Consider the following 21,685-nt stretch of genomic DNA (forward strand, 5'->3'; position numbering starts at 1 on the left):
CTTTGTGTTGACAGAAACTGAATTTGGGACCTGGCCTTTATAATGAGATCTATCTAGATTCTTCATTATCTTGTCCATCTCCAGGGAATTGCTTTTCCATTATTCCTGATTCTCATATATTTGAAAATTCCTTCTGTGTGCCAAATTGAGGCTTTATAGGAATAAATATTTATTATTAGCTACTTTTAGAATTAGATTTCATGAGACAAATATACTCATTAGAGTAGAAAATATGGTAATTTTGTGAATTAATAGGTTTTCTGTAAACACTGTAAAGTATGTTAAAATTTATTTTACTTTGTTAATTTTATGTATTGCTTCTTTTAAAACATTAGTATTTTTGGTATTATGATATAACTTATTTTAGCAGTAAATATATTTACCTTGTCAGTCTCTCAGATCTTCTCTGTTGTAAGTGTTGAATATAAACTAATATATATTTGAATTAAATGTTTTTTAGATATTTTAGTCTAATAATGATACTAAAACTATGAAGAATAAACTTTAGCTTTTATAATATATAAATTGTATTACACGGATAATTTTTGTATTTTTAAAATCAAGCTTATAATTTCCTGATACAAGCTAGGTTTTGTCCCTTGGAGTCACTGTTTATCATTCTATGTTCAAGGCACTAGGTTTAGAAGGGAGCTGAGTCCGTTTTGACCTGCACCTCCATGTTAGTGCTGTGAGCGTGGACACTCACTGTTCACAGTGACTCCATGTTAGTGGGGTGCATGTTCACACTCACTGTTCACAGTGACTCCATGTTAGTGCTGTGCACATTCATATTCACTGTTTCACAGTGACTCCATGTTATGCTGTGCACGTTCACACTCACTGTTTCACTAGAAAACACGAGAATAGCTAATGTAAATTTTCATTTCAAACGTTTAACATAATTTAAGCATTAGAAGTATTTTAAGGGTAATGACGTAGAACTGTCCATGGAGATATCTTAATACAATTTGTTACAGAATTGAATATAAATTTCAACCTTGGAAAATTTGAAATATGAGTCACTCAAGAAATAGATAAATGGAAGTTAATGGTCACTTTTGGTTAGACGGACTATCTCAGGGACTTGACGAATTTGTAAGGTTGTTGATGTAAATATGTTAGTAGCACATTTCCAAAATTGCTCAGACATATTGATAGTATGTCAAGAAAGCATTCTTTCTTTTTGAAATGTATAGTGCTAATCCTCTGCTGCTCTGCTAAATAAATTATAATGCGCATACTTAGCCTTTTCTCAGTGATTAGGATAATTTCAAAATAAAGGTATTTTAGCTAATAGTGAGAATTATTTTAAAAGGAATTGTTTTAGGAGGACCCTCCACCTCCTCTCTGTGATCCTGGAGCTTTCTTGAATAATTAAGTGTTCCCTAAGTTCACTGGTTTTGTGTTGTTGATTCACTTTGTTTTGTTTTGTTTTTCAAGACAGGGTTTCTCTGTGTAGCTTTGCGCCTTTCCTGGAACTCACTCTGTAGCCCAGGCTGGCCTCGAACTCACAGAGATCTGCCTGGCTCTGCCTCCCGAGTGCTGGGATTAAAGGCGTGCGCCATCACCGCCCAGCTGATTCACTTTTTTGTGTGTCACTTTTTCAAGAGTATAATCATACCTGTCATCCGTCCAGCACAGAGATAGATGTTCTGTTATCTGCCTCTGTAATGGGCTCATGGTTAAGTTCATTTATAGAAAAAGTTTCTGCCATTTCCTCCAAGCATTACCAAAGAATCATTGATCTTAGGCTAGAGCAGATGCCCCTCCTGTCTATGCCTTTCCGTAGTGTTTGTCTTCAGTCAGACATCTTAACCCTTTGACCTGTTATTACAGGGTTCATGCTTGAACCAGATCCGGAGCACAGACCTGACATATTTCAAGTATCCTACTTTGCTTTTAAATTTGCCAAAAAGGATTGTCCAGTTTCCAACATCAATGTAAGTAGTTTCTCAAGTAGGTAAGCCTTTCAAATCCACTTTAATGATGTGTGTTTACATATATATATATGTACATGCTTTATGAACTCTTTGTGACAAGTGGTCTTGATAGTGTGTGATGCTGTTTGTGCATGAAACTTCATTTCCTAGACTTCACTCACGTGTTCTGGAGAGCTTCAGCAGGCTGAAGAGAGAGACACAACATGACATGTCAGTCACAGAGCATAGGCTGTTATTATTAAGTATTGAAGTATTTGATAACAGGATTTTAAGTGTTTTGTTTTTTAACCAAGAGATGTGATCAGACATTATTGAGACAGACGCTAAACATAGTGTTAAATGAAAAACTTGGGCCCCTCTGATGTTAATAGTAGAGGCATTGTAAAGGGAGAGGCCTGACTTCAGATATTTCTTTTTTTTTTTCTTTTGGTTTTTCGAGACAGGGTTTCTCTGTGCAGCTTTGCGCCTTTCCTGGATCTCGCTCTGTAGACCAGGCTGGCCTTGAACTCACAAAGATCCACCTGCCTCTGCTTCCCGAGTGCTGGGATTAAAGGCGTTTTTTTTTTGTGCCACCACTGCCCGGTGATATTTCTTTTATCAGTGGCTGATTTTATATCTTTATGGTGGCTAATCCTCTTCTCCTATTATAAAACTAGGATAGCAGTTATGATTATAGCTAATATATAGCACAGCAGCCCAGGGCTAGGCCAAGTACAGTGCTCATTTTGGGGGCTTAGTTTCACTCAAAGACTTTGATTCCTTCCCTCCTCCCTCTCTTTTTTCTCTCTCCCTCCCTCTTCCCCCTCTCTTCCCTCTCACCCTTCCTCCCTTCCTCTTTTCCTTCCTTCCTTCCTTCCTTCCTTCCTTCCTTCCTTCCTTCCTTCCTTCCTTCCTTCCTTCCTTCCTTCCTTCCTTCCTTCCTTCCTCTCCTGCCTCCCTCCATCCCTCCCTCCCTCCTTCCTCCTCCTACTTGTTCTCTCTCTGTGTCTCTGTCTCTCTGTCTCTGTCTCTGTTTCTGTTTTTCTCTCTCTCTGAACAGATTTCTTTCTCTCCATAGCCCTGGCTATCCCAGAACTCTGTGTAGACCAGGCTGGCCTCAAACCCTCAGATACCAGCCTGCCTCTGCCTCTCAGAGTGCTGGGATTAAATGTGTGTCCTGTCATGCCTGGCTCAAAGGCTTTGATTCCTACTCACTTCCTGCATACTAACTACAATGAACTGTACATGCCAGATTTATGCTCATTTTAATGAAAGTTCTAGATCACCATTGATTTTAATCCTTCCTGAACACTGTAGAGATCATTCTGTTCCGACTTATGTTTTCTTCATGTATCACTTACCTACTTGGACAAAGGAAGAACTGTGGAACCTTTTTCTTTTTAAAGCCCTCACTGTATCACGTTAGTATTTTTCTGTTGATGTTCTAAAGCTTTAGTGAGGAGTAGCTTTATCTGAGGTTTAACTGAGCTGTAGCTTTCTGTTCAGCTCATGCTCACAGTACCCAGACTGAGACATGTGGACAGGAAGAGATGCACTGTCTCCTGTTTTATTTTCCAGGCTTTACAGTGTCACAGCAGTTAGCTGCAGTATTTAGAAACAACTTGATTGTTATCCTGGTTGTGCAATTATTTTCTCAAGTACAAAATACCATTGATTTACACACGTGTTGCCATCTTTTTAATTCAAGATTTACCCAAAAGAGTATTGTGTACCGTAACGCTATGTTCATCTTGTAAAGATTTCTGTGGAACATCACTGTAAAGGTGACATTTGTGTAACGTGATATTTTCAGAGTAGATTTTGGGAATATATCTGAATAATCTGTAATATGTGACGTGAAAATAATAGTATCTCAGGCAATGATTTGAAAGTTTAATAGTCTATCTATAGTCTAAAAAATTACTACAACTCATGAAAAACTAAATGGAAACTGTTTTCTCTTCCCAGAATTCTTCTCTTCCCTCAACTCTTCCTGAACCGATGACTGCTAGCGAAGCTGCTGCTAGGAGAAGCCAAATGAAAGCCAGGTAGGCAGGCCTGTGCCGCAGCCGAAAGGCGCCTCGCAAGAGAAAAGGCTGTGGTTCTCATTTTTTTTTTTTTTTTTTTTTTGGGTTTTTCGAGACAGGGTTTCTCTGTGTAGCTTTGCGCCTTTCCTGGAGCTCACTTGGTAGCCCAGGCTGGCCTCGAACTCACAGAGATCCGCCTGGCTCTGCCTCCCGAGTGCTGGGATTAAAGGCGTGCGCCACCAACGCCCGGCTTGTGGTTCTCATTTTAACTGTAGCAAGTCCTATTGCCCCAAAGGCTGTGCTGTCCAGCCTGTGGTATTATAGCTTAGATAGTGAGCACAAAATAAACCTGCAAAGCGACTAAATGCCGGGCTTTCCGCCATTCTCCTGTGAATGCTGCTCGTCTGTGAAGATGGGAATGTTAACTGCTGATGTTGGGGGGCCTTCTCTGTGTGTAATTGTCGTCCTCTTCATCACTGACGGACGGGTCTTCATTCAGGAAACTTGAGATTTGGGTCAATAGCTGTTAAGCCTACTGTTTATATTTAAGAAAAGAAACACTAATTGGGGGCTGGAGAGATGGCTCAGAGCTTAAGAGCACTGACTGTTCTTCCAGAGGTCCTGAGTTCAATTCCCAGCAACCATATCATTGCCATCTCCAATGATAGCTGGTGCCCTCTTCTGGCCTGCAGGGACACATGCAGGCAGAACACTGTATACATAATAAATAAATATAAAAAAGGAAACATTAATTATCAAAGGCCATTGGTGTATGTACTTTGTAGAATTTATGTATGTATATAACTAGAAAGCTTCGTAAAGAATTAAATTTGAAACCTTATTTTTCAGTTACTTACACTATTGGTAAGTTTGAATTCTAGATTGAGACTTAAATCTGGGACTGGAGAGATGATTCAGCAATTAAGAATACATAATGCTCTTGTGAACAACTTGATGATCATTAAAATGAGCTGTAATTGGCTGTGTATATAAATGATCTTACTGTCTTTGTTACCTTTGTAGAGGACTTGTACTATACCATGCTGATCATCCTGCCTGTTATTTTTAGAAGACGGCATATGCACAATATATTTATACAATTTCTGGGAAAAAAATTGCCTTAAATTTTTTTTGGATAATTTCCTGCATGTTCGTAATATATTTTGATCATATGCGCCTTCTACTACCATCTCCCCCCTTCCACCCCTCCACTGCCCCCCTTCCACTTCCCAACCAGCCCCCCTTCTGTAGTGCTGTTGATGTCTTCCTCTCATGACTGACTGAGCTTCATTAGGTCACCAGCCCTAACTAATCTGGAATCTTGGGAGACAGTCTTTGGTTTCCTTCCTCTTGGGGAGATAATTGTTAGGACGGCTCCCTCTTGTGTTACATCTAGGTATTGTGAGAAAGCTGTAGGTATGTGCTATGATTGCAGGAGCTGTGGGCTTGCTAAAGCATGCATATACAATTTAGGTGTTACATCACTTGAAATAATATTAAGTGAAGTCATCAAAGAAACATTGTGGGAGAAAGTTATTGAAGTTCTACACTGACTGTAGAAAGCAGAGTTGAAAATGTCGTTTGAAGACTGTATTGGTCCTACACTTAAGCACGTACCGGCAGCCCCAAGTGGACAGAGTAGGTATCAAAAGTCAGTCAGTAACGAGCACACAAAGTTGTGAGGGTATAGGGAAGACATTGGAGGGGGGAGAGTGGGCAGTAGATTAGATCCAGGCACATTATATGGATATATGAATATTAAAAATAAATTTACCTTTTTTCTGTTTTTGTTTGTTTACTAGTCATACTGCATTCCAAATTGTGCTCATCACTTTACTGTCTGCATTGGAGGTACACAGAGTCCCAGTCGACCATTCTAATTCTCATTTAGTATTCTAGGAAAGCACAGGCTGGGTGGGAGCAGGCAGCCTTACCTGACCAGCACTGGTGTCTTCTGTTTTACTGCTGTAGGAGACAGCCTTTCCTTTCCTCAGGTCCAAGCTAAGGTGGTGATTTCTTGCGTCTTTTAGAGAACTGAGTCATCTCAGTTTTGTCAGAAGCCTTTTGAGAAGGTTTGTCTTTGTATCCTGTCAGTCTCAGGCCATCCCTTCACCTCTGGGTTGTATTCCAGTCTTCCATTAGAAGCTGACTGCGAACAGCTGTGCCCGGCTGTAGTTTGCTTTACAAGCTTTATTAAACATATATTCTGAGATGACTACTTAGAAGAAATCCAAAAGGACTAATGTAGTCGTCTCTAATTACCGTGTATAGAATGAATAGTAAACTAGAAATAATCTCAGTATTTTGAATGAATTATATCTTTCTATTATAGAATAACAGATACCATTGGACCAACAGAAACCTCCATCGCACCAAGACAGCGACCAAAGGCCAATTCCACTGCGGCCACTTCCGGTGTGCTGACCATTCACAGTTCAGCAACGCCTGTTAAAGTCCCTGCTCCTGCTGAATTCAATAACCACAAGCCAAAAGGTAGCCTTTGCAGTTCTGATCTCTGTATGGTATGGAGAAGCCGGCTGTGGTTTGATTCCCTGAGAATGTAAATGAATTTAATGTTGTAAATCACAGAACGAGTAGGGCTGGAGAGAAGGCTCACTTAGGAAAGTTCTTGCTGTGCAGGCATGAGTATCTACGTTTAGAGTCTCAGCACCCACAGTCGCAGCCGATGGGCATGGCCGTGCGCTCCTGTAGCCACAATGTGGGGGAGGGCTAGAGGATAGAGACAGGCTGGTTGTGGGTTTGCTAGCCAGCCAGTCTGAAATGAGAGCTCTAGGTTTAGTGAGAAACCTTGTATCAGAAGAAAAACGTAGGAAAATGATTGTAGACGATATCTGGACCCTCCTTTAGCCTCTGCATATGTGTGTGAGCACACATACATACACATGAGCACACAGGTGTGTGCACCCTGCTCTCCATAGGAACCTGTCTGTGGGTGACTAAGAAGCTGAATTATTTTCCTAAAGTTTTTTTTAAAGGCAAAATTGCTAGTAATTTAAATGTATATAGAAGTATCAGTTTGCTTTGATATATAAATAGAAACTCATCTTTTGAAAGTCTCAGCTAGTAGATTTGAGGGCTGTAATAACATTTAACAAGTGTTGGAGATTTTGTGCTGAATTGAATAGGAAGTAGTTTACATTCCATCCTTATAGTTACAAGTCTCTAGAGCCTTGGTAAAGGAACCACATGGATACCACAGCATAAGCACTGTTCTTATTTGATTTTGAGAAATTGTTTTTTATAATCTTAAGTGCATTATGGTAAGTATAATACCTAAAAAACTGTTCCTGCAGGGAAATATCTCTAAATATTTAATTTACACCTTGAGTAAATTTAATTTCTCAAGGTGTCAGAGATATAATCTGAAGAATCACCTCCAGCAAACCCTGATTCATGTAATATTTTCTGACAAATCTGTCTTGTTTTAATGTTGAAATGTGTTTATTATAGGTACTGTAGTGGTTAAGATCACATACTTTGACTCTCATGAATCTGATTTGAGTTATATTTCTCCCATTTTAAAAACTAACATGTCCAATAAAAATATGAGTACCTATCTAATAGTATTTCTGAGAAATTTAAATGATGGCTTAACGTAAGTCCAGGCCCAGAAGTGTTATGAAATGTTGACTGTTATTTACTGTTAATATTGTTAAGTCTAAGCTCAGAGAGGTGATGCTTACCTTTGTATTACCTGGCATATTGCTGCAATGAGTTTGTGGTATTCAAGCATGTCAACTGGAAAATGAATTCCATGGAAAACAGAGATGATGACATTTTGAACTCATTTGTATAATAATTCCCATTTCATTTAAAAAATTATTTTCTGTGTGTGGGTGTTTTGGCTGCACGTATGTATATGTACCGTGTGTACCTGGTGGTGGAGGCCAGGAAAGGGCATCAGATGCCTTGGAACTGGAGTTACAGACAGTTGTGAGCCACCATGTGTGTGATGGGAACTGACTTGATCTTCTGAGCCATCTCTCCGGCCTCCAGTGATTTCTCTTTCTGCTTTTACCTGTGGGTAAGTAGTGAGGCGGATGGACAATATTCCATCTCACATAGACATGTGATAGTCTCTCTCTTTCTTGCCTTCCCAGGTTGGACATCTTACTAGTGTTGTGCTCTGTGCCACTGCTTACCAGTCACAGACTGCTAGGGGAGCATGCTTGCAAGATACTCAGTTTGTTGTTATTAAAGTGTGAGTGTCGTGAGCTGTCTCAGTAACAGTGTTGGAAAGGACTTTTTAAAGGATTGGGGTTTTGTGATAGTTTCTTTTCTTGTTGCTGTGATGAAATACCCTGACAAGAGCAACTTAGGGGAGAAAGGTTTGTTTTTTTTTTTTCTTCTCTTTTACAGTTCCTCGTGGTGGGGAAGACATGGCAGCAGCTGGGAGCGGCCTGGTGGCAGGAGTTGGGGCTGCCTGGTCACATTGCATGTGCATTCAGGAAACAGTGGGTGAACAGGGGTGGAGCCACCTTATAAAGCTTGGTGGGCCTGTTTCCAGTGATCTGCATCTTGCAGTAAGGCTCTACCTCCTCAAGGTTCTGCATCTTTCCAAAGAACTCAGTGCTCAAATGCAGGAGTCTGTGGGCGAGCATTTCAGGTCCTTGAGCCACAGCAGCCGTGTATAGGTGATCATTCACAGAGTCCTTCGGGATCTACAGGGAAACAGGAATGGGATGTGAGTCAGGATCTCACCCAGGGCAGGTGAAAGCCTATGAGTAAAGTAGCAGTCAGCCTCGAGGATGCTGGGTCACGTGTGGTTGGACAGTGTTCATGTTCTCATCTCTTTAGACACTGTTGCACAGTATTTGGTTGTCCTTTTGTGTCCCAGACCTTGTCTGCTTTCCATGAGGTTCCTCAGGTGGTGAGCTGACCCAGCTGTGAGTGCCAGACTTGCACTTGACGTCAGGGCTGCATTTCTTATTTTAGCATGCTTGCTCCCAGCTTATGTTGGAAAGATTACAGGCTTTATATGTATGTGTTTGACTTCTTAATTATTTCCTTCTTCTTTAGAAATTAGAGTAAAATATTCATCTGCTACAGAAATATTGACAGAAAAAAATGTAAAAATTTCCTGTTTCATGTTCAGTTAAATAGTAGTTTACTGTATACCCTCTTAGCTTTTTTTAGTATAAATAATCAATTTGGTAATATGAACATAGTATAGATTAATATGAATATAGCTGTATATAATTCATATAAATAATTATATCATTGTCATAAATGGACTCAGACATGTTTCTGTGCTATTTCCTTCTTTCCCTTTAAGATGTTTTTGAAAACTTATGTTAGTATAGATCTGTTAGCAATTTTTAACTTACTCACTGTCATTAGTGTACTATAAGTTTTATAACCACTTAGGCTATTCCAGTATTTGCTATTATTAATAGTGTGGTGTGAACTGCCATACAGTTTCTGGTTTTCATGCCAGTGCATTTGTCTGAGGAGCATACTAAGCATATTTGGGGGCTGGAAGATGACTCATTGGTTAAAAGCATTTGCTGCTCTTCAGTGAACCCTCACTTGGTTCCCAGAACAAATATCAGGCAGCTCAAAACTGCCTGTAACACTGGCTCCAAGAGACCTGACACCTTCTTCTGATGTCCAAGGGGACCTGCGTGCCCACGACAGGCAGACACACAGACACACAGACATACAGACTCACAGACACACACCTAACAAATAAAATAAAGCTTAAAGAGAGGCATATTCATTTAAAGTTTATGAATAGTCAGATTGCTGCCCCCAGACTCCAGGAACCTACAGCGTAAGCCATAGTTTCAGTCCCCTAGTCCTGTCTTCGCAGCACCTGATAAGAAAAGGTTTTGAAAATGCTTGCCCAATGACTGGTGAGATAATTTCCCCCTTTTGATTATGTTCTCATCCAGTGTCTTTATTTATTTTAAAAACATGCATGCAAATTATTATGACATAAATCTATACACATATGAAATATTCTATATGTTAGCCCTCTCACTTCTTCCCTCTATCTCCCTACTGGTCCTCTTCCTTCTCCAACACCCGCTTCTTTGTACTTCTGGGTCACATACATTCTGTCTCCCCATCTTACCTCTCCTAATTGATAGACTTATTCCTCTTCCCTGATCCCTTTTCTATCGTGTGTGTGTGTGTGTGTGTGTGTGTGTGTGTCTGTCTGTCTGTCTGCATATGAAAGGTGTCTATCTGATTATTATGGCTTATTTGATTTGATTAGCAGTCATCTCTAGTTCCATCCATTTTTGTGAAAATGCCCTAGTTCAGTTCTTCTTTACAAATGAAAAATTCCATTATGTATGTAAAGTACCACATTTTCTTTTTCCATTTCCCTGTCTATTAATTGACATCTTGACTGTTTCCATATCCTGGCTATTGTGAATTGTACAACAGTAAACGTGAATGTGCAAGTATCTCTGTGCAAGAGAACTCTTCAGGTGTATTCCCAGGACTGGTATTGCTAGATCAGTGGTAGTTGTACTTTTCATTTATTTACTTAGTTGTATTTTGTGTATGTGTTCATATGTACCTATTCATGTGTGGGAAATACGGGGAGACCAGAGGTCAACATCTGGTCTTTCTCAATTGCTGCCCACCTCTTTTTTTTTCTTTCTGTGTGTTTGTGTGTGTGTGCACATGGGTGTGCTCATGCCTAGGTACATACACTTGTGTAAATGAAAGCAGATGCCAGAGGAAGGTGCTAGAATGCTGCCATATAACTCTCCACTGCATTCTTTTAGAAGCTAGGCTGGTAGCCAGTGATTCCCCGTGGTCCTTCTGTCTCCCCCATGACTCCGAGAGCTGGGTAGCAGGAGTGCACAGCCACACCTTGATTGTTTATATGGTTGCTGGGATCCAGATTTCTAGTGCTTGTGTAGCAAGTGATTTTACTCCCAATCCTTTCTCCATCTGACCCTGCACACCTTTTCTGAGGCACATTTTCTGATTAAACCTGGAACTCATCGATTTGGCTGGACTGACTCACTAACTGAAAAGCCCCAGATAGTCCTGTCTCACTTTGCCCAGCACTAGGTTGCAAGCTCGCACTGCTGTGCTTGGCCTTTGTATGTGGGTGCTGGCAATCAGACTCACCCTTCTGCTCGTGAGGGAAGCTCTTTACCGACCCAGCTGTCTCCTTAGCCATATTTGTAGTTTTTGAGGCACTTTGTACTGATTTCTGCAGTGACTCTTCCAGTTTGTAGTCACACTGGTGTATACATACAAGGGTACCACTGTGAAAGCAGCATTCATCTTTGCCTCCCTTTGTGTTAGCCATTGTCACTATGGTAAGACAGAATTCCAGTGTAGTGTTCATTTGTAGCTCCTGGATGGATTAGGATGTTGGACATTTCCTCGGGTGCTTTATTGCCCATTTGTATTGCTTTATTCAAGAGATGTCTGTTTAGTTCATACTCAGCTTCTTGATTGGATGGGTTTTTGGTCCTTAATTTTTGGAGTTCTTTATAGAGTCTAGATATGTGAATTCCTGGTTAGATGTAAAACGTTTCTCCTTGTGTAGATAGTATCTTCATTCTGTGCTGGAGAACAACCTTTTATTTTCATGCAGCTCTATTTGTCATTTCTCAGGGTGATTTGCTGTACTGTTGGAGTCCTTTTCTCACTCCGTCTCCCTCTCATTCTGTCCCTTCCTCCAATTTATTTACTTTATTTATTTTTGTTTTTGTTTTTCAAGACAGGGTTTCTCTGTATATCCCTGGCTGTCCTGGAACTCATTTTGTGGACCAGGTTGGCCTTGAACTCAGAGATTCGCCTACCTCTGCTTCCTGAGTGCTAGGATTAAAGACATCCGCCACCAGCACCCAGCTATTTAATTTTATGTGTGTAGGTGTTTTATCTGTATGCATGCTTATGCTCGCATGCAGGCTGGAAGGGGGCATCAAATCCCCTGGGAGTGGAGTCTTAGATGGTTCTGAGCCATCATATGGGTATTGGGACGCCAACCCACGTCTTCTGGAATTGGAGCTAGTGCTCTTAGCCATTGAGCCACCTCTCTAGCCCTTGCTGGTATCCTTTTCAGATTCCTTGCCCGCCCCTGTATCGTGAAGTGTTTTCTTTACCTTTCTCTAATGGTTTCGGAGTCTAAGGTTTTACATTGTCTTTGACCCAAATTTGGAATAGATTTTTGTTGAGGGTGGATGGTATGGACCTTGTTTCATTCTTATACACTTGGATATCTAATTTTCCCAGCATCGTTTGTTTGAAGAATATTCCTTTCCCCGCCCCTCTTCCATGTATGTTTTTGACGCCTTTATTCAAGATTAGGTGGCTGTCGATTAGGTGGTTTATTTCTTGGTCCTCTCTTGTATTCCGTTGATGTGTGTTTGTTACTATGGCTCTGTTGTGAAGTTTGAGATGAGACATTGTTAGTTTTCAGCATTGCTCTTTCTGTTTAGGATGGCTTTGTCTATTCAGGGTTTGTGCTTCCATGTCCATTTTAGGATTTTCTTTTTTGTTTGATTAGAGATAATGTTGGAATTTTAACGGGGCTCCCCTGGGTCTGCAGCTCATCTTGAGTAATGTAAGCATTTTCACGTGAGTTCTGAGTCTGCTCATCGGAGGACTTGAGTGTCCTCTTTCGTTTGTCTTTAGTGTTTTCTAGAAGTCCTTCATCTCTTTAGCTAAATTTATTTTTAGTTATTTTTGAAAAAGCTTTTAAGAATGGGGCTTTAATTCTGATTTCTTTTTCAAAAGGTCCATTACTGGTCTGTAGAAAGGCTATGGGTTTCTGCATGTTGGTTTTTCTTTCGTCATTTTCCTACTTTGCTGAAGTTATATATCTAAGATCTAAAAGTTTTTTGAGTGGAGTCTTGAGGGTTTCTTGTCTGTAGGGTCATTGCTTCAGCAAATGTGCTTGATGACTTGCTAACAGCAAAGATGTCTTTTGACTCATAGTTTTAGAGATTCCTGTTCACGATGGATGCACCAGCTGCTTCCAGGTCTCTGTTGGGGGCATGGCAGGAAGCTCACATTAATTGTCCACCTCATAGCATAAGACAAGTCCATAGTTTCCCTGAAGGGCATATCTCAGGTGGACTGAAGACCCCCCATTGGGCTCACATCCTAAAGATTCCACTGTCTCCCTCTCCCAATAGTGTCTTCTAGGGGATCCACACTTTCAATACCTGGTCCTTTTGTGTGTGTGTGTGGGAAATTAAACATCCAAACTGTAGCAGTTGTGTATAAATTTAATGTAAATTATTGGAAGAGAAAACAGTCATTACATAGTATTAGTATATTTACTTTACTCCTTTTTGATATTTCATAGACCTTTTCAGCCACTTTTCAAAGGTATTTTCATTGTGTTAATTTTGTAGTGGTTGTAATTAAATGTCCATTCAAGAGACAATATCAATAGATTGAGTATAATAAGAGTTTAGTAGGTATGTTTGTTATAAAAGGCTCCTTGGTTCTAATAGATGAAGAAGGTATCACTGTTTCTCTGGTCTCTGGTTGGAAAATAGCTATGTGGTAATTGATACATTAATTTGAACTGAATCCCCCTCCCCCCGTCTCCCTGTCCCCCTCCCCCCAGGACAGGGTTTCTCTGTGTAGCCCTAGCCCTGGAATTTGTTCTGTAGACCAGTATGGCCTTGATCTCAAGCAATCCCCCTGCCTCTGCCTCCTGAGTACTGGAATTAAAGATATGGCCAAAAGAGTCCCAATGGAATCCCTAAACAACCCAGACTATAGGTTGCACTTCACAAACTGATGGCAGGGCCCCACTGCTGAAGACAACACCTATACAACTCATTGAACATGGAGAGGTTGAATTGGTGCCTACATGGAGCCTTCATCCCTGCATACTGGTGTCTTTGGTACAGGAAGGTATTCTGTAGGCTACCAAAAGAAAAATGTAAACACCAACTCTGTCCCAAACCCTTTGATCTACAATCTGTCCTGCCTGCAGGATATGCTAGGGCAGTGGTGGCTCAAAGCTTGTAGAGGTAACCAGCCAATATCTGATTTGACTCAAGGCCCATTCCACAGGATGGAACCTATACCTGATGCTACTTAGGTGACCAAGAATCTGAGAGCAGATAGCCCGGTGACCTAGAGCAAAACCAAATAATACTGGTCTATGAAAAGAACCTAGCAATCAAATGACTCCTAATGACATTCTATTATACTCATGTACATGAGTGCCTTGCTCAGCTATCATCAGAGAAATTTCCTCCTTCAGCAGATGGGAACAAATACAGAGATCCACAGCCAGACAATGTGCAGAGAGTGAGGGACCTTGCTTGGAACACTCAGCCCTAAATGGGATGTCTTCATCAAATCCTTCCCCTCAGGGCTCTGGGAACCCCGTGGAAGAGGAGGCAGAGTGTAAGAGTCAAATGGGGATGGACACCAAGGAAACAAGGCCTTTTAAATAAACGTAATCAAAGCACATATAAACTCACTGAGACTGAGGCAGCGTGCAGTGTCTGCGCAGGTCTACACCAGGTGGAGCCCTAGAGCTGAAAGAAGTGGACGCATGCCCCCAGCTCTAACCCAGAAGCTATCTCTAATTTAATTTATAACCACTTGCAAATTAAAATGTAGTTTTCTCCAAGGGATTCTAACTGGGGAAACAAACTGTTCTTAAGGGTCGGCCCCATGCCTGGCAGTTGATGGCCAAGAGAAAATGAACTCAACAGCATCTTTAGAAGTTCCTTGTCTCAGTGTCATGTCAGGGCTTTTCTCCCCTCCCCCCCTCACACACTCACATACACACACCTTCCAGTTTAGTGTGTTTATGGGATTCATATGTGTGCAAATGAGTGGGTCTCTGTTTCTTGTACCTTCTCTTGGACTCTCTTCCTTCAGTTTGTTGGTTTTTGTTTTGTTTAATTTTGATGTGCTAGTTGTTTTTTTAAATTTTTTTAAAAAAAATGTATTTAACTTTATTTTATGTGCATTGGTGTGAAGATGCCCAATCCCCTGGAATTGGAGTTACAGACAGTTGTGAGCTGTCATGTGGGTGCGGGGAACTGAACCTGGATCCTCTTGAAGAGCAGCCAGCCAGTACTCTTAACCACTGAGCCATCTCTCCAGCCCTGATGTGTTAGTTTTTGTTTTATCTTAATATTTTATTTTATTATCCCTTAGAAGCCTGTTTATTTTCTAGTGAGAGACTAGAAAAGAAGTAGATCCAGATGGGAGGGGAAGTGGGGAGGCATTGGGAGGAGGAGAGGGAGGGGAGTGAGAAAAAATGTATTTTCATTAATAGCAAAGTAAAAGAGAATAGCTGTGTAAGCCATCACTCTGTGAAAGAAAGAGTGAAATGTCATAAACTAAGAGGATCTGCTGGGAGAAGGAACAAGAAAGAAATTTGATCTAGACTTTGAGTAATGGGATTTCAGTGGATCGGAATGTTCTCTAAGACCCAGAGAGCCTTGTTGGTGTGGATGCTTACTCATCACGGGGCATGCTGGAGCTGACCACTCAGAACAAGTTTGTGTGGGGCTGCTTTAGTGGGTAGGCAGGTGCAGCCAACACATGGTGCATTCCTGAGATACTTACTTGTCGGAGATGTAGATGACAAAATTACAATCCATGGGCATTTACAATTACAGTAAGTACTTGGTTTAGACTATGTGATGTATACACAGATGTCTATTATGAAACCATAGAAATGTCTTAATTAGTTTGAAGTCCAGCTCCATCTTGTTAAAATTGCCTGTGTATTAATGTTTTTGGAATTACAGGAGCACTGAGACCTGGAAGTGGTTCTGAAGTCTTAATGGGTCAGGGCCCCCCTCAGCAACCACCACAGCAGCATCGAGTCCTGCAGCAGCTACAGCAGGGAGACTGGAGATTACAGCAACTTCATTTGCATCGTGTCCCACAGCAGCAGCAGCAGCAGCAGCAGCAGCAGCAGCAGCAGCAGCAGCAGCAGCAGCAGCTACTTCAAAATGCTTATTTGCAGCAGGTAGTGTTCTTTATTAATTTAGATAGCAAACGAGTGTGAAATTCACACAGCAGTTAAATATCATTGCATTCACTTTTGTATCACAGGCTTAAAAGGCATATCGTAACTTGAACTATATTCAAATAAATACTTCCCATAATTTCCTGCTTATTGACAAATATGTTAATTTACATTTGATGCTAAATGAAGAGATGTTCTTTTAAAAATAGGTCACATCATGGCTTTATGAAGCAAAAGTGTTCATTTGGTATTCAGAAATAAACAGTTTATATTTGTTATATTTTGAGTCTATTCCAGTGCTGCTATGGGAAAAGTGATGCACTTTCAAAAGTAACATTGTCTTTATTATTTTATTTTATTTTTTGGATATGAGCCTAGTTTGTAGTCCTATTTTTAATTTTTCATTATTTTGACTGTGTTGGCATAGAGTCAAAACCAGACATTATTCTGTTCTTTGCTTTATAGAAACCTGCAAATTTGTAGTCTCACTAAACTTTCCTAAATGGAACTACTGTGTGCGCAAGTATTTTCCCTCTGTCTGGGTTATGCTCGAGCTAACTGTGTACATGACACTTCATTGTGTTGCTTCCCCCACTCTTGGCTGATAGAGACAGAGAGGCGGTGAGTAAGTGGTGCCGTGAGATGCCAGGAAGCCCAGAAGGAGGGCGAGGAACCGAGAGATTCACTGTAGTGAGTCAGAGACCACGGAAGGCAGTCTTCATCAACCAGGAAGCGCTGGAACATGTTAGCTTTCAGACAGCCTTAAACTATGCTGATACAGTTTTAGCTAAAGTGTGTTTTATTACTACTTTAAAACTAATTCTGCTAAACATATAGAAAGTGACAGTCACAGATTATAGTTGTTTTATATTGGTTTTAAGACTTTATTTTCTTAGTCATTGATCTGATAAAAATCAGTACTTACAAAAACAGAACTTGACATGGAGAGATGGCTCAGTGGTTAAAAGCACTGGCTGCTTTCCGGAGGATTTAGGTTCAGTTCCCAGCATCCACATGATGGTTCAACCATCAATAACTCCAGTTCCAGGGAGTTTAGTGCCCTCATTTGAACTCTGTGGGCACTGTGGGCACATGATGCACAGACAGGCATGCAGGGAAAACTCCCATCACACAAAATAAGAATTAATCATCATCATCATAATAATAAAAAAAACCTCTGATGTTGAAAAGGCACAAATATTTGTTTTAGTTGCCGTTCTATTACTGTGAGGAGACACCACGGTCAGGGCAACTCATAAAATTAAGCATTTAATTAGGTGCTTGCTTAGAGTTTCAGAGGGTTAGTTTGTTATCATCATGGTGGGGAGTGTGGCAGCAGGCAGGCATGCATACACTGAAGCAGTAGCTGAGAGCCTGCATCTGATCTGCAAGCTTCCAGAAGAGAGAGAGTGAGACTGGACCTGGCATGGGGAGGACCTCAAAGCTCCTCCCCAGTGACACACCTCCTACAAGGCCACACCTCTTCCAGCAAGGCCACATCTCCTAATTCTGCCCCAAATAGTACCACTAACTGGGGAACATCATCTGAGCCCGTGGGGCCCATTCTCATTCAAACCACCACAGTATTGATTTGTATTTTTTTTCCCTCTTTCATAGTATCAGCATGCAATGCAGCAGCAACAGATACTTCAACAACAGTTTTTAATGCATTCAGTCTATCAGCCACATCCTCCAGCATCACAATATCCTACAATGGTAAGGGCTATGTAATACCTAGATGTTCTCTAGGTGTGTGTTACTAAGTTGGAATTTACCGTGTGCAGGATGGTATTTAGAATTTCATCATTCAGAGTCATTTTGGGGTTTGGGGAGATGATGAGTCAGTTCAGAAGTCCTTGTTGTGCATGCTTGAGGACCTAAGTTTAATCTTCAGCACTCATTCAGAAATCTGGACGTGGCAACTTGCACCTATAATCCCAGCAATAAGGAGGCAGAGATGGAAAACCTGGGCTTTGCTGACCAGGCAGTCTAGCCAAAACAATGAACTCCAGGTCCAGAGGACTGTGTCTCAACAAATCAGGGGGAAAGTGATGGCCAGAGGACACCCAGATCTTGACCTCGGGCTACGCACATGCAGATTGGTTTGTTACTTAACTGAGGGAGGATGGAGAGGCGGCTCAGTTGACAGTGTTTGTCATGTAAGCAGGAGGACCTGAGTTCAGATCCCCAAGTCCCCATTGCAGCACATGCTCCACCCAGCATCCCACTGGGCGGGGTAGAGAGCGATAGGTCAGCCATTTGTAACTGAACTGATGAACTCCAGGCTTGGTGAGAGATCTTGTCTCGAAAACCAAGCTAGAGATTGGTAGAAACATCCAATGTTGGTCCTGGCCTCCACATGCCCTGGCCCCTCCCATGCGCGCGCTTCAATGGAAGTCATGGTAGAGACACATTTGGCGTTCTGTTGATTTGTCCTGTATTGATGGGCAAGAACACACACACACACACACACACACACACACACACACACCACACACACAAGTTAAAAAGTTATTTTGACATGCTTTCATTGAAGGCAGACGTTTATTCTCAAGAATTAAACTCTTGCATCTGAATGTGGCCCATTATGACTGTCTGATGGCACTTCCGTTTATAAGAGTTCCTGTAATCTTTGGTCATACATCTCTTTCGTTCAGCAAGTGTCTACTGAATGAAAGGGAACAGAAGGACTGTGCTGTGCATTTGCCCAGAGGACAGCTTGCTCTTCTCTTCTTTTCTTTCTTTTAATTTTTCTTTCTTTTCTCTTTTTTTCCCTTTCCTCCCTCCCTCCCTCCCTCCCTTTTTCCTAAAACACTTAAAGGAGGAATTTTGATTCTGGCCAAGTGAGTCTGGCTTTTTAATATTAAATGGGTTTAAATCATCCTGTGTACTTTTCTGGTAACAGCTACTTCTTCAAATACACATTATTTTGGGGTTTCTCGTTTTGTCTCTGTGGATGGGACAGGGAAGGAGCACACTGGTGCAGTGCTGAGATACTTGACCGTGGCTTGTGTGTTGTTTCTTGTTTCAGATGCAGCAGTATCAGCAGGCTTTCCTGCAGCAGCAGCTGCTAGCTCACCATCAGCAGCCTCGGCAGCAGGCATCCCCCGAGTATCTTACCTCCCCTCAGGAGTTCTCACCTGCCTTGGTTTCCTACGCTTCGTCACTTCCCGCTCAGCTTGGAGCCATGGTGGACTCCTCCTATGGTGCCAATAGGCAAGTGCTTTTCCAGTGACTGCACGGGCCTTACTGTGGAAGTGGGTGACACTGAGGAGAAGCGCCACTGAGTGGCTCTTGAAGGAGCTCAGTTGATCTGCATTCGAGCTGACTTGCTCCCTCCTAGTCCTCTAGTGTGTCTTCCTTCAGTTACCGTCTGCAGTTCTGCCAGTTGCTATTTGCAGACAAAGTTTAGCCAGACCTGAGGAATTTATTAGTGTGCACATAAAAGCATTCTTTGTAATTTAAGTAGAAGCAAAGTCCTAGAAAGCTGCTTTAGTATTTGAAAATAAATAACACGTTAACTTTTTCTACTTATGTATTATTACTACCTTCAATTAGCTTGACTATTCATGAAATTTATATAATTTTTTACACAGGGACAAGCATTTTAAGTATATCATGTGTAACAAACAGTTGGTTAGAATTATTGTATGGGCACTTTATATGGGAAGTCGTTAAAATAAATTGAAGAACTTTGGCACAAAGTTTCTCACACTTGGATGTGACACTAATATTAGTAAGTACTTTAGAGCCAGTATTAAGTGGTCGGGAGATAGCTTGGTAAAGGGCTTCTGACACAGGCACGAATCCCTACATTTGGTCTTCAGGGTCTATTGAAAAGGCAGGGAGTGATGGCACACACTGTGATCTCAGAGCTGGGGAGAGGGAGATGGGAGGACCCCTGGCGATCCCAGCCTAGCCTAGTTGATGAGCCCCAAGCCATATAAGAGACCCAGTATCAAGAAACAAGACGGACATCCCCTGAGGAATACCACTTGCGTTTGGCCTCTTCTCTCCATATGTGTGTACACACAGAGACATGCACAAATGTACACGTGCACACAAAGACACATTCTTCTTCTACCCCAAAGTAATCAGTGTGAATATCTTCAAATACAAGACTGGTGTTCCAGTAACGAGTTCATCAGCTCATTTCCAAGAGGCTCTTACACACAGTTGCAGGTTTTGAAACAGTGAGAGAGAGAGAGAGAGAGAGAGAGAGAGAGAGAGAGAGAGAGAGAGAGAGAGAGAGAGAGAGAGAGAGAATGAATGAGAATCAGTTTCAGTAGACAGTGGGCATGAGGAACAACAGCATCGTACCGTAAATTGTATGTGTCCAAAGAGGGTAAGTCTATGCTTAGTCATGGTGTTGTGTGTGGGAGTGAATGAAAGAGGGAGGGAGGGAGGGAAGGGGAGGAAAGAAGAAGAATGATAGGGATCTGTTACACACTGGGGTGATACCAGGAAGGAGATTTTTAAAAAATTAATGAGCTGCTTTTCTGAAGCAAAAATCAAGGTACATGAGTTGGGACAAATTAGTGTAGTGGAGAACAGAAGTTAAACGTGCAAATCAGTGTTTGCCATTGCTCTTTGCTTACTCTAGTTTTTGTTTGTCTACTTAGCGCTTTTCTGTAATACATTAGTAGCATTATTATACGAAAATTAAGATCAAAAATACATATCTGAAACAAATTAGATCCAGTAGGATGTAAACTATGAAATTCAAGTAGTGGTCTAATAAATCTGTAAAGTTGGTCCCTCTGTGACAAGAATGATGTAGTCTTTCTTACTAGAATCACAGATTTTGCTTAATGCTAGTTGGTATATGTTCATTAAGCTGCTGTTTTCATTAGAAATCCACATGGCAACAACTGAGGTTTACTTTCCCAGTATTGCCCAAGAAACAGAAAAAAAGAAATCAAACCACAGATAATAAAAGTTTAGACAGTGCGTCTGCTGTGTGGGGGTAACACGGATTGTTTCGTCCAGGGCTCCACAGGGAATACTCCATTCCCATTGTGTATAGTTGTACTTCCAGAGGCTGATGGTCTTTCAGAAGTATAAGGTTTAAGTAAGCCAGTAGCCCGAAAAGTCAGCCATCTCTTTACTGTATCAGCCCCATCAGTATCTTTTGTTGTTGTTGTGATGCAGGGTCTCGTTATGTATCTTTGGCTGTCCTGGAGCTTTCTGACAGACTAGGGTGGCCTCAGTCTTAGAGATGTACCTGCTTTAGCCTCCTGAGTGCTGGGATTAAAGGCATGTGCCACCATGCCCAGCTCTTGTCAGTATCTTAAAGCTAAATAATACATGGCAGAAATCTTTCCATTTACTATCTGTCTGTTCCTGTCTGTCATCTGTGCTGGAAATTGAAGCCAGGACCTTGGGCATGCCAAGTGCACAGTCTTCCTGTGAGTGGTACCTCCAGCTTCTGTGTTACTTAAAAGGAAAAAATAAAACAAAACATTTATTTACTTTTATTTCTTTTGTGTATGGGTATTTTGCCTGCATGTATCTATGTGTACCATGTAGGTACCTGGTTCCCTCTAAGGCCAGAAGAGGGCACCAGTCTCCTAGAAATGGAGTTACAGATGGTTGTGAGCCCCCATGTGAGTCTTGGGAACTGAACCCTTATCCTCTGCAAGAGTAGGAAGTGCTATTAGCCACTAGTTGTCTCTCCAGCATCCCTATATGGATTTTACTAGTGAAATTTATTATATTTTTAATTTATTCAAAATGCTCTTAATTATTTACAGTCATTTAAATCAAATGCCATTTAAAGAAAT

At 41.2% G+C, this 21,685-nt stretch overlaps 1 protein-coding gene across 2 annotated transcripts in view; it reads left to right on the plus strand.

Moving 5' to 3' along the window:
- The window catches only part of Bmp2k (BMP2 inducible kinase), a 108,234-nt gene that overhangs the window by 55,701 nt on the left and 30,848 nt on the right, over positions 1–21,685 (plus strand). For both annotated transcript variants that reach the window (XM_015994239.3, XM_076546683.1), the window contains exons 8-13: positions 1,837–1,940; positions 3,888–3,967; positions 6,279–6,439; positions 15,679–15,902; positions 17,520–17,618; positions 18,934–19,118. In XM_015994239.3, the coding sequence (XP_015849725.3) occupies positions 1,837–1,940; positions 3,888–3,967; positions 6,279–6,439; positions 15,679–15,902; positions 17,520–17,618; positions 18,934–19,118 (853 nt within the window). The remainder of the gene's footprint in view (positions 1–1,836; positions 1,941–3,887; positions 3,968–6,278; positions 6,440–15,678; positions 15,903–17,519; positions 17,619–18,933; positions 19,119–21,685) is intronic.

The sequence above is a fragment of the Peromyscus maniculatus genome, chromosome 10, assembly GCF_049852395.1.
Source record: "Peromyscus maniculatus bairdii isolate BWxNUB_F1_BW_parent chromosome 10, HU_Pman_BW_mat_3.1, whole genome shotgun sequence".
Taxonomy (NCBI): Eukaryota; Metazoa; Chordata; class Mammalia; order Rodentia; family Cricetidae; genus Peromyscus; species Peromyscus maniculatus.